Here is an 18931-nt window from a genome sequence, read left to right on the forward strand (position 1 = left end):
TCTTGTCGGTGTTGTCTGGTGTGTGGAGAGGAGTAGAGCTGTGTTCACCTATTACATTAGTACACAGCACGCCTGGAACTGTAAATTGCTTTTGATGGAAAACACGGTCAGATTCACTTCTTAACAACAAGAAAGAACACGGAGAATTTAAGATGTTTGCTCACCTGAGACTGAAGTGTGAAAGAAGCCAATGTCTGAGTAAGGCTGATGAAGCTTCATGAAGCAGTCTCCAGATTTATTACAGTACAGTAGGTGGCGCCCTCGGTTAAAATATGAGTTTCCACCAGCATGTGCAGTTGACATATACAGTTATGCAGTTGTTTGTCTTCCACAAAAGAACATGTTCAGTCACTGTAAACACATCTTTATAAACCTCGCCTTAGAAGTCTTGGCTTTATATAACAATGGTAGGATTCAGAGTAGCTTTCAATCATCAACAACCTGTTTGATATATGTTAAAAACTAACTAAATTTCATTATAATGAGCAGCAAATGACTACTTATTAATAGGGAAGTCACATTAAGGTTGTCATAATACTTTTCTTTACCATGGTTAAGAGTAAAGGCTTCTTTTTTAAGTACACAACTTTATTAAATAAATAAAAACTAATAGTCAATCATTTGGCATTCAGAGGTGATAGAAAGATTGTTTTCCTTAAAGATGCACAAATAAACAAAACCGTTTACATTCAAACAGTGTTGGGCAGCCTTTAAGTATAATAACAAACTTAATTATGTCTTATAAATGTGTAAATAAATAAGAAAACATTCAACTACTATACATTCACACAGGCTTGTCATGTGGATAACATAGTTTTCAGGTGGATCAGAAACAGCGATGCGTCAATATTTTCTTTTTCGCCAACTCTTTAACCTTAAGAAAGACTTGTAAGAAAACGCATAAACATGGCTTCTGTCAGACCTATCGCTCTTAAGGAGAAAAACACTGTTTTTAAGTCGTGTCTGTTAGATAACAAGGTACTTTACTGGAGTGTCCATGCCTGGTAAGTCTGCGGTTTTAACAAACACTAAGAGTAATGGAGGAAGACTCAGTTTGGAAGTAAATGAGGTATATCATTGTGACAAAGCAGGCAAATCACACCACCTTTGGTTTTATTGCAACATTCATTTTCTTTCTGTTATTATTGTTCTAGGTTAGAGTCATCGGTTCCTGAATTTCAATACATGAGGGGAATTAATTATTAATTATTTTTATTTATTTATCCAGGTTAGTCTCACTTTTACAAGAGAGAGCAGTTACACATAAAAACAATTACAAGTTCAATATTAAGTGCAGTAGTACACCATAAGAAGAAAGAAATAAGATTACTGAGGAAAAACATTCACAATTTACGATGGAGTCCGACTCGGGACAACAGTCTCAAATTTGTTGAGAGTTACTAGATCCTGGAGCTTGACAAGATCAATTGTGACCCTCGGCTGCATTAATCTTTGTCCCAACTCAGAGCTTTTTCTTCTAGAGTCTGAAATAAATGTACACTTGGCCCAGGAGAAGCTCTGATCCGCTGCAGTTTGCTGTACTTTAAGTCCCTACTAGTATCAAAGCAGCCCAAAACACTATATTATTCATAAAACAGCTGGCTAAACTCCAGATGGATGGAGGCCATCTGCTTTAAGGAGGTCAAGGCACCCCCCAGACAGGGTGCCGCTTATTTACAAACTAGTAGCGCAGAGAATTATTACCTTCCAGAACAAATGCCCCCCCGCCATGAAGAATCAATGCAGCCTCAGGTTTTGGTGCAGCTCAAAAGTCTTGACTTTCTCTGTGCTACGATTGCTGTTACCGTTGTAAGTAAGTAAGTGATGGTTATTTGTAAACCCCCTATCTAGACCAGGGTCACAAAGCGCTTTAACAATCAAAAACAAATAAAATATATACTTTAAAATGCCAAAACAAATAAGACAAACACAGGAGTCACAGAAAAGCGTGTTCAGGAACCATCAGTAGATTCTGATCCACAGACCTAAGAGCCCGAGCTGGGGTGTAAGGCTGGATCAGATCAGTGATGTAAGGAGGAGTCTGACCATGAATAGATCTGAAAGTAAGAACCAGCATATTAAAATGGATCCTGAAAGAAACTGGCAACCAATGGAGAGTTTTAAGGATCGGGAAAATGTGAGTTCTTCTACTAGAGCGGGACCGAATTCTCGCTGCAACTGAGTTTTTTATTAACTGCAAGCGAGACAGCTACTTCTTGTTGAGATACCAAAATAAACTGTTACAATAGTCTAAACAAGAAGACACAAACGTATGGATTACATGTTCCAGATCGTGTTGTGGTGCAATTTTCCCAAATTTAGAGATTTTTCTCAGTTAAAGGAAACCGTTTGTACATCTCTGCTGGTTAATGCACTCTTCCCTTTGAACCTACCCACTTGTTTTTCCTATATATATATACATTTCCCAAAAACTCTTGGGTGGGAATTACTAGGCGACTTATTAGTGGTCAATAAAGTCAAGGTCAAAGGTTGTCTCATCTTAACTTGATGAGACTCATAATACCAGGCTCGTCGTATTGATCTAAACAATAATGGCTTAAACGGTTACACACTGAGTTAAAGCAACGTGTATTAGGTGTTAACAGATATTTGTTAGTATATGTATTTATTGGTAAGTCGCTTGCAAACACCCATTTGTATTTAATATGATGTTCAAGTGATGTTCTAAGGCTTTTTCCTGGCACTAAACAGTGTTTTGTTGTAGCGAGGAAGCTGTATCGATTCATCTTTTTCATGACTCTTTAAGTTAGCGGGTAACTGACGTGCCAAGAGCGGCATCAATATTAACTCCAGAAATACCATTAAGTGAGATTATTTTTATGAACACGGTTCCGCTTTTGACCTCCTCCAGTTTATTTCTTATAAAACTTCATCTCATGATACAGTAAAATTCCAATCAACACTATTTCATTCTAAATAAAAGTGATTTTGATGTCAGACAAGTTGTTTACCACAGAGTTACCAAAATGTATTCTAAATCAAGTCTGTTTAAAAGCGGATGTCTCCAAGTGCTTAAGATTCATGTCATCATCTTCGTAAGAGCTTAGTTTCATTTAAGTTTCCCCCCTTTTTCATACTCGTGCAGCATTTATTCAGGGAGGAAAAAAAAAAAAGAGAAGCTTCTTATTTCTAAGCAGCTTATTATTTTGTCAACTAAAGTTATAATCAGGGCAATTTAAGCTACATGTCATAGTCCACGACTTCTTTAAAGTGTCAGCCATGACCAATTTAAGGGAAAACGTTCACCACAAGGAATGTTTAAGCATTGTGATGCCGTGACTCAAAAAGGACATGCGCACAATGGGAAACGTGAGGAGAAAAGTGGTTTAATCTTTCTGAGAAAAGCTGGTGATTCAAAGCTTTCACAAAGTCACAAAAAAAAGGGTTTGTTTTATACCGATTTGTGCCCTGTGTTTATACATTTCTTTCAGTATTTGTTGTTGTAGTTTAATTTCAACATGAACACGTCGTTTATAATTCTCTGCTTTTTTTTTTTTAGTTTAAATTGGTTCTTGGCCTCAAGCTAAATTGGCATTCTCTCACTGTCCAATCATAATTCAAAATGTATGACTCCTCTTGACTGGAGACTTGACCAGAGCCTGCATTTTCAAGATGTCCACTAGTGTGTGTGACATGAACTGTTTGTTACTGAATTTTACAGGCAATCCAAACACTATCTTCATATGCTATACAATCAATGTTTATTTTTTTGGCGGTCACTATCTGATATAATACTTTATATTACCAATAGGATGCTCTGACTCTACCCTTTTTTGTGTCTTTTCTGTGATACTTTTTTATCCATGTTGTATGTTGTGTTATTCTGCAATACCTGGTTTAACATATCACCCATCCAATCCAGGGTTTACCTGAGAGGCAGGCATCACATTTCCTCAGGGGCAAACGTATATACTTTAAATGTTGTAAGGTTCCATCAAGTGCTGATGGTCTGATGAAGCTTCATGAAGCAGTGTCATTATTTTCAGAGCCCACTAGATGGCGGTCTCTGCACTATTTTACTTTGTTTTGAACAACATTTCAAATAAAACATCACTTTCTTTTTTTTTAACTGATGGCGCCACCTACTGACTTCTATACAACATGACACAGTTTCATGAAGCTTCATCAGCACATCAATACCATCACCAATAGAAAGAAACAAAAAGGAAGAAAACCTACGAGAAGAAAAAAGTTGTCACTAGGCAAATTTTATAACGAAGCTAAAATCTAAAAAAAAAAAGTTTTATGATAAACCTTTGTTCAGTTTACTTCAAAATTATTTTGAGAAAAAAGCAATGGTACACAAATAAACACGTTTTGACCTCGGCCGAGGCCGCCTGCGCTTTACTTTGGCCCAGAAAAATGAAGTTTTATTGTTTTCTTTTTTAGCCAATTCTTATTAGAAAGGTGTCTATCCGCCCTGAAATATTTATTTGTTTCTGCTCCCCTTGTGTGTATGTGCCTGTGTCTCTGTGCACACCTGGGTGAATGTTGGTGCGTCTAGTGTCGGCGGAGAATCTGGAAAAGAGCCTCCGGCAGATGGAGCGGCAGCTGTTGCAGTTGGAGAGAGACCTTGAGACCTTTGCCTCTGCTGATGACCCCAGTGACATGTTCTTCGCCAAAATGATTATATCCTTTTCGCCCACTGGGTACATTTTCATATATATTTTGGAATGTATATATTTGTCCTCGTCATATGTATCTAATTGAGAAACTATTAGGCCTTGCACCTTCGTAGATTTAACTTCTAAAAGTCCACTTTATTTTTTTCATTCGGACACAAAAAGCAGGTGATGATTGCCGTGGTTCTCTATTGACAAGGTATAGAAAAACCTCTGAAAGAAAGTTGAAATTGAAGAGATTTTATTGGGAAGGGCGTGCGGGGGTGGGAAAAAGAATTCTTCCCATTTATTCCACTGTGTCAAACAGTCAGTTGGTGACAAGCTATGTTCATTGCAGCAGAACAAGTGCACAAATTGTAAGTTGTTTTGTTCTATTGTTGGTTGATAATAATAAGTCAACAGCGTCCGTTGACAAATGAAATGTGTGTCTTTTTCTGTTGAATTCTGACAGCTGTCCTTATCTTCTCCGCTCCCATCCGTTCACTCTTCTTTGAAGCAAATAAGTCAGTTAGGATGACAGTTATGTTCCATGCCAGGTGTGTTATGTTGCTTAAAACAAAACAAAAAAAACAACAACAAAGGAGTGAATACTTTCACTTTTCATTTAGTTCTGATCAATATCCTTTGGCTGTTGCTAAGATGTTGTTAAAAGAAGAACAATCTGTGCTGGCTTATTCTCCAGCATAACCAAAAAAACATCTGTAATACTCTTTTATTTGATTGGAGATGTTTTAATTTATTAAGTATAATCTTGTCATTAACCATCTTAAAGATTGATTTTAACCTGAGGAAATATACTGTATTTTCCCTTAGAGTCTCTTCAATGCTCTTCACAAGGATATTTCTTATCAGTTATGTTAAGGTCATCGTTTCTGATCAATGTTATGAAATTCCTTACCATCAAATTAATAAACTTTTCATGTTTTTTTCCCCTTTGGACATCATAATAATTTGCAAAGGGTCTCACAGTTTTAAATTAATTATTGTGAAGTTACAATTTTAAATTCAAAAATATTAATATATTGATTAAGACATAACCAAATAAAATCACAATTTCTTACTGAATTATTATATATTCTAATTACTTTTTTAATTAATTCAGCCACTTTAAATCCAGATCAGTTGCATATGGTTTGAATTTTACTTATCATTTTGAAAAATCTTTTCTATCCATTCGCAAATGTTCTCGCCAGCGCTTTCTTTAACTAAAAGTCATCGAACACCGAAAGGTAGAAAAATGTCCCTGGCTTCGTAAGTCTGTAAAAAATGACTTATTTGACCTCCTGTTTCTCGGTGTGTTGTCAACCTTAACCCACTCCCTCACAGCTTCAGTCAGGAAGCACGAGAGCAGTATGACAAATTGACCATCATACACGGCAACATGGACACTCTCTATCAAAATATGTTGAAGTATTTTGCCATCGACGCCAAGAAGACGTCTGTGGAGGAGATATTCACTGATCTCAGCAACTTCCGCTCCATGTTCATCGTGAGTAAATTCAATTAATTCCCAGGATAATAGATTTTAATTATCTTTGATTATCATCTTCTCTTAAATGTTTTATTGTTACAATTCAGATTGTATGTTTAGTAAAAAACCATAGTATTTATCTTAATTAGAATGAGTTTTTTTAGGTTAGCCTGGACATTAGTGTGTTCCCAACAGACATTACTAACATCATCATATGCCTTTTACAATGTACTGTATATAAACACAAACTGACGACACTAATGTTAATATGTTTTTGTTTGTTGTTTTTTTCAATTAATCTCTTTGAATGACTTAATGACTTCACAACAAATTGAATACTGTCAGTTTGTACTAGCTGGAGATATTTTTTTGTGACTTCTGTGTTATGCAAAATATAGAAAATCACTTGGCAAAATGAGTCCATTTGCACCAGGACGTATAAATCATCGCTGCACTCCACGGTCTCAGTCACTGGGCGCAGCAGATAATGATTACTAATTAAGCAAATAAAGAGCCAAGCCTGTCTCATCTCCACATTTCTGCATGCAAGGATGTTAACCTCCTGCAATACATAGTTTTTACTGCCATTTTTCCCTGCCGTCGTTTCGGGTTTTTACATCTTCTGATTGATTTAAAAAATGTTACTTAAAGATCCTTTGTATATATTTGTAAATAAGGTCCAGATTTTTAAAAAAAACAAACAAAAATGTAAATCTTGTGCTCTGCTAACCTTGAAGTAGATGTTGAGTAGGGCTGTTTATTGGCAAGAATCTCACGTTTAGACGATTAGTTATGTTGAGATATTGTGGGAACAACAATATATTATTTCATTTTAAAAAAAAGAACACCTTTCACGGCTTTTGCAGCAAAGAAATGATTGTAATATACTTTAGCAAGTACTTTCTCTAATCAAGTTTGAAAGTGCTTGTAAGAAAGTGCTTCTTAAAATATTAACAATGCAAAAATGAAGTGCATTAATGGTCTCGAGCTACCTTGAGCAACATGCAATATCTAGTATCAGTGTTTCATTTTTTTTAAACTCTTTTCAAGCCAAAAACGAGTCCAAACATCAGCTTTAAAATCTGCTGGAGTCTGGTGTATCCTTTCATTTTCAGTAATCGCTGCCATTTCGCTTTCATTTGTTACTTTGGCACGGAGGAAATGACAAATGATGCAGTAGTGGCCAGTTTAATCATACCACAAAATTGAATGACCGTTATTTTAGTGTTGATGGTAAAATAAAACATCAAATGATGTATTTTTACACACCTAGTGGAATATAAACCATATAATAACTTCGAATTAAAATAAAATGTTATTTCAAAATGTATTGCTATTTTTTTATTTTTTATTTATCAGTACAGTGCTTGAATATTGATACAAAACTATTGTGTTATGTCATTATATCTATTTTTACACACCTTATGTTTTTATTTTTAAATAATCATAATGTGTAAAAAATTGTGTCTATTCAGCATAAAAAAAAAAGTGCCACTCACGATTGTATTATTAGTACGGATTCACGTTTGTCATTGCTTCAAATTCACAAACCTCTGACTTGAATATATCCAAGGTTGGAACACTCGTAGGACAAATCGGCGTCAGCGTTAACAATAAGCTCCGCCACTTGTCTCTGAAAGTGTGTGTGTGTGTGGATCCACTGTACCCTCACCTGAAGTGAACCATACCTTTCCTCCTGGGTGTAAGTTGCATATAGGTCCTGGTTCATGTTTATTTTTGTGTCATTTTTTGCGGCCACGCAAAGAATCACACACACACACACATGCACACAAAGACGTGCTCACACATCCAGCATGTTCAGTCACCCGTAGGAAGGAGACCCAGGGCGAGGCCGCACATCTGACAGGAATCCAATTGAGCGTGTCTAATGGCAGACATCCAGGAGAGGTAAAGGCGGGGAGGGCAGACCAGCAGCGGTGAAGGAGAGTGGAGGGGAGGATAATTCGACTTTTTTCCTTTTTCCCTGTATTTTATTTCTCCCTTTTGGTTCCACATGGCGATGTCGCTGATGTGTTCTATAGGCGTATCAAAAAAATGTTTAAAACAATAACAGGCTTAACCTTTTCCTTGATGCTCCGACCACGATGAATCGGCCACGGCGTCCTCCAGTAATATGTGACATGGATTGAAAAACGAAGCATTAATGCACTGTTACCGTTGCAGCAAGCCCTGAAGGAAAACTGCAAGCAACGGGAGTGCGAGGAGAAGGAGAAGAGAGCTCGGGCTGCCAAGGAGAAGTCGGAGCGAGAGAAGCAAGAGAGACAGCAGCAGAAAAAGAGGAGGCTGCATGAGGTCAATGCAGGTAATGAACAAATTGTTTGTCTCCATTCTTCACCTGACATTGACCTTCACTTTTTTTTTTTTATGTCACACACTCTTTTGGTAGCGTCATTGCGTTTCAATCTGACATGAGAAGGATAACCCGGAAGCCTTGGAAACGTCGATGCACGCACCCCAATCTTGTAAATGCGAAGCTCACACTTATTGAATTCCAATAGATTGGTGGGGTCATTGACCTCTTTTGAACCCTTGTTCGAGGTCACATGACACCATAATCCTAGAAAACCAGCCATTACTGTCAAGGGGAGGTTTATGTTGCATGTTTCAAAGAAACCACAAATACACAACTTTTTAAAGTTTAAAATCAAAATACAATTTATTTTGTTGCTTTTATTTATACTTTTGTGTATTTTTATAGTCACAAGAATATTGTAGCTAATATTTTAGCGATGCTTTTCACTATATAACTTCATCTGGACGACACACCCAGATGTCATGTGACCAGCAGACCTACTTAACGGTAGTGATGGTCTGATAAAGCTTCATGAAGCAGTGTCATTATTTTAAGAGCCCACTAGATGGCGGTCTCTGCACTATTTTGATTTGTTTTGATCAACTCTTCTAATGAAATATCACATTTTGAAACTGATGGCGCCACCTACTGACCTCTAAACAACATGACACTGTTTCATGAAGCCTCATCAGCCCATTACTGTTTAACAGCAGTGGGTCAAAGACCCAGTTTTTTGCAAAGTACTAAATAACTTTGTCAAATTACCACAAAGAAAGAACCAAACATTTGAAACAACAAGACCTCTTACCTTTGTAACCAAACATGCACTGAAAATAATATTGAAATGAAGTTGTTTTTTTGTTTGTATTATCCAACAGATTTATTTGAATCTGTAGTATCCCATTGGAAGAAATTCAAGTTGATATCAGTTACAACATCTTTTTTAATCCATATACAATTTTTGCATTAAGAGAAAATCAATGAGATTTGAATAATCTTGGAGTCTGTCGACTCCTTGTTTGTCTGAGCTGAATGAACCGCCCTCTCCCAAAACGCATTAACAAAAGGGCTGGCTTTTTGTTTGTGGTTCAGTCTCGTCTTCAAAAGAGTCTTTCTGTGCAATTATATGATAGTAATCAATTCCCTTAAAACCCATGGCTATAGTTCCACATTGAGCTCAAGGGCAGCGCAATATGATGCTCGAGAACAAAGAGGGTTTCCTTGAGGAAACATCACTTTAGATGCGAAGCCTGTTTATGATTAGTTGTGTGTCTTACACGATTTTATGCATTCCTCGCACATCAGGTTCTGCACATATTTCCCCTTATATCACTGGGTCTTTCCGCAGTCATGGCTTTTTACACAGTGATTTGAAGCCTGGATTTATCATCTCCTCTCTGCTCCGGCAGTCAGAGCCTCACTTCGCATCTTATTTCATATTGCTCTATATGGATTGAAATTCTGATTGAATATGTATTTATCTTTCTCTCTTCCTGATGTGAGGAAAATCTGTTATTTCAACTTCCATCGTAGACCAGCAGATGTTATGTTTGAAGAGCAACAAATTGTACATCAGCGATTGAGTATTAGGATATCGACAAGGTCAACCAAGACAGCTAACATGAGCATTTTTACAATAAAGATGTTATTTTAAAGACCTGAAAAGGGAAATATTGAAGGAAGTTTTCTTGCCATGAATACATTAAACAAGCATATGAGTAGGAAAAGGTAGTTATTCGGGCTGAGTATCACGTTTGCTATTCACAGGTTGATCATGTCATCGAGACTAGATAATGATGCCGGTGATGGCCTTTTGGTTTACGCGGTGGCCTCATGCAGGGGAAATATTTCACAGAGAAATGTTGTTAGTGAGCTCACAGAAGGGGTTCATGTGCATAGGTATACGGTGTATATATAGCACAGGATTGTCGTGACTTTCGTCTGCTCGCCAGTAATGGTTGAAGCATCTATTGATTATATAGATGTAAGTTCAAGTTTTATCTATCGGATTGCTTGATGGGCCAGAAAAATTAAGTAAAAGTATGTTCAGGAACCAGTAAGAAAGTGATAGTATCGGTACATGCATGAATATTCATACACTTATTCCAACTTTTTCTACAATAAATCCAACACTACCGATGCCAGGAAACTTTATATTTTGTGTTATATCTGCTGTAGACTAATATATTTGACCACACAAAATTCTGTACAGACTTAACTTCATTTTGTCATTAATTTTGATGAGTTATATATTCCGGATTTTTAAATTTATTCTGATTTGATAGAAGTGAGAAAATTACCCTCTCAATAGGTTTACTGTCTTGATATGAAGACATATATATATATATATATATATATATATATATATATATTAAAATATGTATTTTTTTATGATTTGTTTTTTAATTATTTGGTTTTATTGTTTAATTGGATACAGTTAAGAAAAAGTTTTCAACATTACAGATTCAAGGACCCTTTTTGTTGTATGTTCTCTGTCATAAATAACCAATCTCAATTCTGTCCATACTTAACTTCATTTTGTTTTAATTTTCATGATAAATTTATTAAAATAGAAATATTTGGCTTGATTGAAATGTAAAAATAAACCTCTTAATAGGTTAAATGCCTTTGAACAGCATTTTCTATTTAAGATTTTCTTTAATTATTTGGTGTTATTGTTAACTTAGACACAGTTAAACAAATAGGCCATCAATGCGCTCTATTAAAAACATTCGTTAAGTAAAATAAACCGTAATGAATTTGACGTCTGCCTCTCTGGCTTCATTGCTGAGGTTTATTTATGAAACAATATGCTGAAGCCTGAACCTTTATTGTTTTAGTTTCCTCTGTTGCTCTTAAAACGTGGCTATTGAAGTCCCAGTAATGCCACAAAAGGATGAATACAGAAGACACGGTTTGGCTTCTTTTTCTACAGACATCAATAGAAACCCAGACTGGCTCAGACAGCCCTGTTTTTTTTTTTTGTGGTAGATAAGTCACATTACACACCTGCCATGCACGTTACTCTGTAAGTTGCGTCCAAATAGAGAAAGAGAAGCAAATTATACACATCAAAGAACCAATCAGTTGCACTATTGCCAAAGCCAGGATGCTTCCCCTCCTTTGTCCTGTTATTCTTCTTTGGTGTGTTGCCTCATCCTCGGCGCCACTTTTTACTGGCTCAATGACAACTTTACTCTTACCTCAAATGATTTATTCATCACGGCTCATTATTATCAGTGTGGCTTTGCTGTGATCTGTCTAAACTTTGCTGGCAAGTGGTTAAAAAATATATATATATATCAACATGTTTCATCATCTTCCGTTTAAACGCAGCTCTTGTTTGCATTCCTTAAAGCGATGTTCCGCCTTGGCCTGTCTCCGTCTCTGATTTATGTATAATATTTGACTATTTTCATTCCCGTATAGTCGTATGGTAGGAGATCTGAGTGGGTTTCACTTTTCCTCGCCTCCCAAAGGCACACAATGTGTTTCATGTACTCGTGGGTTGAAGTCAAACTGAGTAGTAGACATGAAGGCACATAGCAGAGGTTTTGCTTGATTGATCTGCTCCTTTTTTTTTTTTTTGTTGCTTTCTGTGTATCCCTCGTCTTTGTGTGGCTGTGTCTGTGTTTGTTAAGTGCATCGCTCGCTGCCTATGATAAATTGCCATAGTAGTGGAGATGGATTCAAACATCGAGGAGGGTTGATTTTGCTCGGAAAAGTCGTGCTGCCTCTCCGCTCAGAGTAATGATGAAGAACTAGTCTCAAATCCAGTCGTGGAAGAATTCAGATGTTTCGCGGATAAATCACAACAGAGGGTTTAAAAATAAAAAAGAGCAGGTTAAAAAAAATCAGTCTGTGCATGTTTTTCCCAACCTTTTCTTTGTTCAAAAGCGTTACTATTTTTTGTTTTAGGTTATTTTCGTAATGATTATCAAAATAATGATTCGTCACATCAAAACAAGACATATCTGGTGCAGCAAACTAACACTCTGTCTTAATGGGTAAGATAATGATACGAATACCGATAAATGATATTGAGTATCAAATGTTTTCCCCATCAGAGTTGACCCCAAATTTGGAAGACATTTTTTTATTTTTTTATTAAGAAAAAAACATTGGTAAAATATGTAACAATTAACAGAACCACACGTACCACAAATATTTATAATTAAAACGGTTGCAAATAGAAACTGCTTTTGAAAATTAGTATTGTTTCCGGATACAACATTTTAGTATCATTACTTTTTCTTAGTTCTAATACTTTTGACAACCCTTGAATGTATTTATATTGTTCTGAACAACTTGTGCGGAATTTTATTTTGTTCTTTTTTGCTTATAAAATTTGATAAATGTATGTTTTATCATCTATGTGCATGGATTTCTAATAAATTATTGTCCTATTTGGACAAAATGTACTTTTTGTGGGCAAGAAAATGTACATTTTCTTCCAATCCTCATCATCATTTTGTAAGCAATAACATTTACGTGTTGTTTCGATCTTTGCAGAGAATGATGAAACAGGCGTGATGGATAGTTTGCTGGAGGCTTTACAATCTGGAGCTGCATTCAGAGACCGCAGAAAGAGAGCACCGAGGCCCAAAGGTGAGTTAAGTCTCGGATCTATATAGATATATATATATACATATAAATATATTTATATGTATATGCCAACCTGGCAACCAGCTATTTGAGGGCAAACATAGAGGTTGACATTCACATTATATTTTTTAGTTTAAGTTGTGCAGAGCACGGCTACTTCATGCAATGATTTCCCGTTATTCTCACTGGACATATTAGACCCTTTCGTTGTTATTAACATTGAGTACAACTTTATTGGGCAGTAGGTCTTTATAAGATATGAATATTGCATGTTCTCAAAAAGGGGATATCAAACATTGTTATCACTTTATGATTACAATGGATGGATATCACATTAGCTTTTAAGATGTTTTAGTATTGTGTTTTGACTGCCCTCCTTACAGATAACCAGAACCGGATCATCAGCCCTGGTTCCTTTCGCCAGGTTCTCAGACCGATTAACCATGGTAACACTGAATATATTTGAGCTAAACGCATGATCATCTGCAACTATCTGCTGCTTGACCTTTCACCAGCTCTTGAACGCTTGCCAACTTTTCAGTTCCACTTCTCCGAGAATGTGTGCTAGAAATCAATAAACAAAAAAATCAGTTTCATCATGCCCACTTAAAAGATGAACAAAAATATAATTGACAATTAATACTAAAAAACAGATGAGAAGATAAAACTGTACCAGTGTCAAAGACAGACCTAATGGAACTACAGTTAATACTGTATTTATCGAGCTGTTAAATATATGTTTTTCCAAGCCATTGAGGTGAAGCATAAATCTATATGTTAGTTTTCTGAATGCATTTATGAACATTTCACTTGCATTCATTGTTCAGGTCTTTTAAGTACAATTCTACTTGCAGCAGTATACACAACCTGTAATTTTCCCATCTTAGTAAGACGGTAATATCCCTTTGTAAAGTGCTTTTCGCAGACCAGAGTCAATTGGGCCCGCAAGCAATTGTTGAACAATGGTTTACAGTACGTTCTTAAAAAGGATATTTTGACGTCATCTGAACATGCGTGAAACCTACGAGCAAGAGTATAAGCCTTCTTTTCCTTTTTTTACTGCACTTCCTTTTGACAGAATCACCATCTGTCAAGTCTCCTGTGAAAAAGTGATCGAGGTATTTAACCATTTTACAAGGAGAAATATTCTAAAGTTTAAAAGTAGGGAAAGTTTTTTTATTCTCTTTCGTATGTTAGATCAGAACAAAAACAATGGAGATCAATGCAGATGGAAAAAAACAACCAAATTATCATTATACATAAGATGGTTTACTTTTTTTTCACCAGTCATACCAAGCAAGACTTATTGAACTGCTTAGTTTGATTAGCATACCAAAACAGCAGCCATCCACACCTCTTTAAGCATTTTTAAAAACAGTTTTTTATAGTTCACTGCAGCAATGAAACTCATTAGAACTGAAGATTCGTGATCTTCATACTTTCCCGAATTTTCTTTTAGGGCATAAATACCCAAGTCGGGGCCATTATTACGCTTCAAAACAAATTGATTTAGGGCTAGATTCCAATCGAAAGTTGTCGATACCTCAATTTGATATTGATACCTGAACAATAGTTTTTAGATACCAATGTTATAAGATCAATTCTTAACAACCAAAAAAATGACATTACACAGTACAAATCTCAAGTGACATATTTCAGCTTTGGTTCATCTCCACTTCAAGCTGTTGTCTTAAAACCTGGCAAATCAACCTGATGTCCACTACTTTTGTCTTGTATCAGTTTTTCTTCATAAATTATCAAGTTATATCACCCTACCAAGTTAAAGGTAAGGAAACTTGGCACCAAAATATAAAGCATTTTTTTGATACTTGGTACTGCCGAAGCATTATGGTTGTTGCCACAAATGAACAAAATAATAGTATAGTTGTTGATATAGCCTGAAAAAAAATGTTATATTGGAAAAAATAAAGATATTTTTGTTAGTGTGTCCAAGTTATTATGATTTATTATTTTGGGAAAAATATATTAATTTATAGTGGCTACTCTTAATGTCGAACATTATTTGCTGATATAATAATTCCATTTTACTTAAGCCTTTATAACAAACAGGAATTCTTATCTTTTGTTTTACCTTTTTTTCAATTTTATCACCAGTAATTATGGAGCCACATATAATTTACTCTCTAACCCTATTACCACTTGTTACTTGTAATTTTGGTCCCGGTGGGCTGGGTACAGCACTGATGAATAAAATTATCCACACACGGTCCACCCACGTCGTTGATGGGAATGATAAAAGGCCTTGTTCTGTTGTTCTGCTTCGACTTATCTGAAATTAGATTGGAATGGGATGGAAGGGAGGGGAGAACACTAGGTGGGAGGAAAGAGACAAATAGAGGTGGCTGTAACATCAGGAGTGTTGAGAAATGGTGTGAGGAAGAAAGATGGAGCCAGTGGTTCGCTCTGAGACGCAGTAACGATAAAGCGAAACAAGGAATCTGTGTGAGGGAGTAAAGCAGTTCATCTGAATCAACAGTATGTCAGAATTAAATATTGGTGGTTGTGTCACTGGTTCCGCTGACCTCCCCTAGTAATCTAGAATGGGTAAGTAAGGAGCTCTCTCTCCTGTCACCGAAGGCATCATATTCACTGCCAGCCACCCAGAGTAAACACAGCTAATTACTTTTCGCTGCCCAACCCAAGCATCAGCTCAGTCCTCTCAGTGCCCATTCATCTTAATTTCCCCCACTCTGCCATCTGCCTTCTAAATAACACTTCTCATTTCCCTACCATGCCATATCCCTGTTGTCTGCTTTAACACTCTCATGCCCTGACAATAGCCCTTCCCAAACGTAATTGCCTGTTATTAGTATGGGCTCTCATCCCTCCTACGCGCCCCCTCCTCCACAACCAATCGAAACCGAGACCCAAGGATGCTCACTTTACTTTGGAGGAAGTTTAATCTGTAGGTAGGTCTACATGGGGGGCAGCAATTGTTTATTGTTTAATAAGGCGTTGGCTATTCATTTCTGGGTGCCTGACGCCGGGAATTAAAAAAGAAAAAATGCACCAAATATCTTCCGAGAAGGGCTAGAGTTAATACGTTGCTTATTTAAGCAAGTCTTCATTAACAAAATGCAGCATCAACGCTTAAGTCTGGTATGATTCTGATCAGGAATGCAGGGCAGGAGGAAAGGAAATGTATTAAAACAGTCGAATGAATTCAGATTTATAAGCCACCTGTTTCCATTCAGTCACTTGTTGAAATTACAAAATAACAAACACAATCGTGATCACTCATGCACCAATTTCATCTTGGACATGATGGAAGAACCTATGAAACACACTTTACTTTTAAATAAACTATAAAGTAAAAAAAAATAATTGTAGACCGTTATTGAAGGTGCAATTCGTGGAATTTAATTGTGTTTCTGGCTCCCTTAGTTTTAATTTCCCAAATGTTTAGTTTAGCCCCTGCCCATTTTTAATATTGGTTCACAAAATTAGAGTAGGTCCATTGTTTGGCCAGTGTCCTGTCTTACTTCCTGGTAACTTTTGGAGAGATATCAGTGTAATGTTGGTCAAAAAATTAAACCAATCATTACATAAATATGCAACAGAAAAAATGTTGAATATTGTCAAAACGTTGCATATTGTTGTTTCAAGATCATCATTTATGTTTGTATACACTCGTGTGAATGTAAACATTTAATATCAGAAGGTGGAAAAAAAAATCAGCCCAAAATTTGACCACTTGTTTATTATTTTGTGTGCCTGTAAGTGGTTGAAGTGTGATAACAAGTTATTACAGCCACAGACTCCCTCCCCCTCTCTCTCTCTCTCGCTCACTATTTTTTTCATTAATATCTTCTAATGTTTCATACTTTGATGTTAGAGTGGGACCCATAGTTTGGAGCAATGCATTTCCTAAGCTGCCTCTGCTCTCTCTCTTATCTCTTACCTCCCCTTACCTTGGCTCAGCACACTTTAACATCTGCCAGCAGCAAAGGTTGTTTTTTTTTAGCGTGATCTGCAGCCTCCCTCAAGTCCCACACACACACACACACACACACACACACACGAACAAAAACATAGAGACACCCCCAGACTTTAGGGGATGAACGTAAGCTGGCTTTGCGATACCTAGCCCAGGTTAGGATAAGGCTCTGGGGCTCCTAGACACTCGAAATTGGATTGTGCTGCATAGAATGATGGATCGATGGTGGTTAGCCACACAGGTGTAGAGACTTATTGAATCTATAAAGGAGCCATCGCTTTTTAACTGTCTTCTAGGAAAAGAGAAATAACTCTTCTGGCTCACTATGGTTACTTTCACTTTGTGGCCTGGTCTGTACGGGAGGTGTGGATACCCATCTGAAGAGTACTGTACACTTTGTTATATTACAGGTGTGTACGAGCCAATACCAGCTATCTAAACCTCATTAAATGATTTTGGTTGGGAGAGGAGTGAAGTGAAGAATACGTCTATAAGATTGTATCTTTCTTCTGAGATTAATAGTCACACTACTAGTCAGTAGATTCAAGAGATAACTAGTTTCATCTAGGGGTGTTTACAATCTTTGCCACCTGTGTGCTCAGGGGTTATAACCATAATGTAACCGGTTACATGCAGTTGCGCTATATTACCTACCACAAGAGGGTTCTTTCTCTATTCATGCACCTCCTATCAATCCCATTACAGGGAAACCCTTCCAGTAGTTATCAGACAACACTATTAACTTGTGTAATTCCAAAGAGGTTATTTTTTTTACATAAGGTATAAATCACAGAACTTCAATTACCACACTTTTCTGACTGTAAAACGCACTTTTTCTTCAAAATCATGTTGTGTCTATTAGGCCTTATCTATTAATTATTGTTTTACTTACTGACCTTGAACCAATTTTATGTGGTAAACTACAAAGCTACACCCTGAGTATTACGCCACGAGTGTCCAGATTTACTTACTTACATTTCTAATAATATGCCTTGCAGAGTAAGATAATTTAATTTGTTATTTACCACAGTTTTAAACCTAGTAGAATTACAATAAATACTTTTGTTAGAATACAATTGCTGCACTTTTCGTATCTTTCAGCAATCGTTCAAAAATGCATGTAGTTCGTCAAGTAATCCTCAAAACTTTATCGAAACAAAACCTGATTGGTCAACAGCAGCTCCACATGACTTGCAGGAATGTATATACTGTTAGGACTTTAAAGGGTAAAAAAATGTATATGGTTCTGATTGGTTTTCCATCTAACCATTTACATGGGTAGATGTTGAAACTGCTAGAGACAGTGCCATCTAGTGGACTATAAACAAGGACACTGCTTCATGAAGCTTCATTAGCAAATTTCTACCCTCTGTAATGATGGTTGATGAAGCTTTTTTTTTTTTTTTTTTACTTGGCTATAAGATATAATTTACATGAATGATGTCATTTATTTTATTTAATTGATTTTCCATTCCTCGCTTTTTCCCTTTTTATCTGTCGCACCCAGTGGTAAAGACATTCACTTCAATATAGTAATCTGGTTAATAATGCAATGAGCAATTTTCTGACTATTTTCTTCAGTTATGCTTTGTGTAAATTACATTTTACAGCCTCCTTATCACCCAGCGGCACACATTTACACTCCAACACATTTATAGATGATATAACGGCAGTTTTGACACTTGTCAAGAAGAGTATGAGCTTCAGAGATTATTATAGACACTTAAACTGTGTTAAAACTATTACACTATTGCAACTAGTATGTGCTGTGCAACTCTTTTTGACCAAAAAAAGGCTGACTCGGCTAAAATGACAAGCATTGCAATGACAATAGGACAGAAAAAGTGACCTTCAAGTAAAGGCTGTTTTTTGTTTTTGTTTTGTTTTTTCCTCCCGTTGAAATTCAGTGTTGATTTCTCAGCCTCTGTCAACCCAATTTA

The 18931-nt window shown here is 36.4% G+C and overlaps 1 protein-coding gene across 3 annotated transcripts in view; it reads left to right on the forward strand.

The window, feature by feature from the left end:
• The window catches only part of LOC148076567 (protein diaphanous homolog 3-like), an 81612-nt gene that overhangs the window by 36688 nt on the left and 25993 nt on the right, over nt 1–18931 (forward strand). For 2 of the 3 annotated variants that reach the window (XM_087793929.1, XM_087793930.1), the window contains 5 exons: nt 4526–4650; nt 5968–6132; nt 8299–8437; nt 12941–13036; nt 13417–13479. In XM_087793929.1, the coding sequence (XP_087650055.1) occupies nt 4526–4650; nt 5968–6132; nt 8299–8437; nt 12941–13036; nt 13417–13479 (588 nt within the window). The remainder of the gene's footprint in view (nt 1–4525; nt 4651–5967; nt 6133–8298; nt 8438–12940; nt 13037–13416; nt 13480–18931) is intronic. The other variant, XM_087793931.1, reaches the window with a different exon arrangement.

Source organism: Callionymus lyra, chromosome 6 (assembly GCF_982586985.1).
Source record: "Callionymus lyra chromosome 6, fCalLyr1.hap1.1, whole genome shotgun sequence".
Taxonomy (NCBI): Eukaryota; Metazoa; Chordata; class Actinopteri; order Syngnathiformes; family Callionymidae; genus Callionymus; species Callionymus lyra.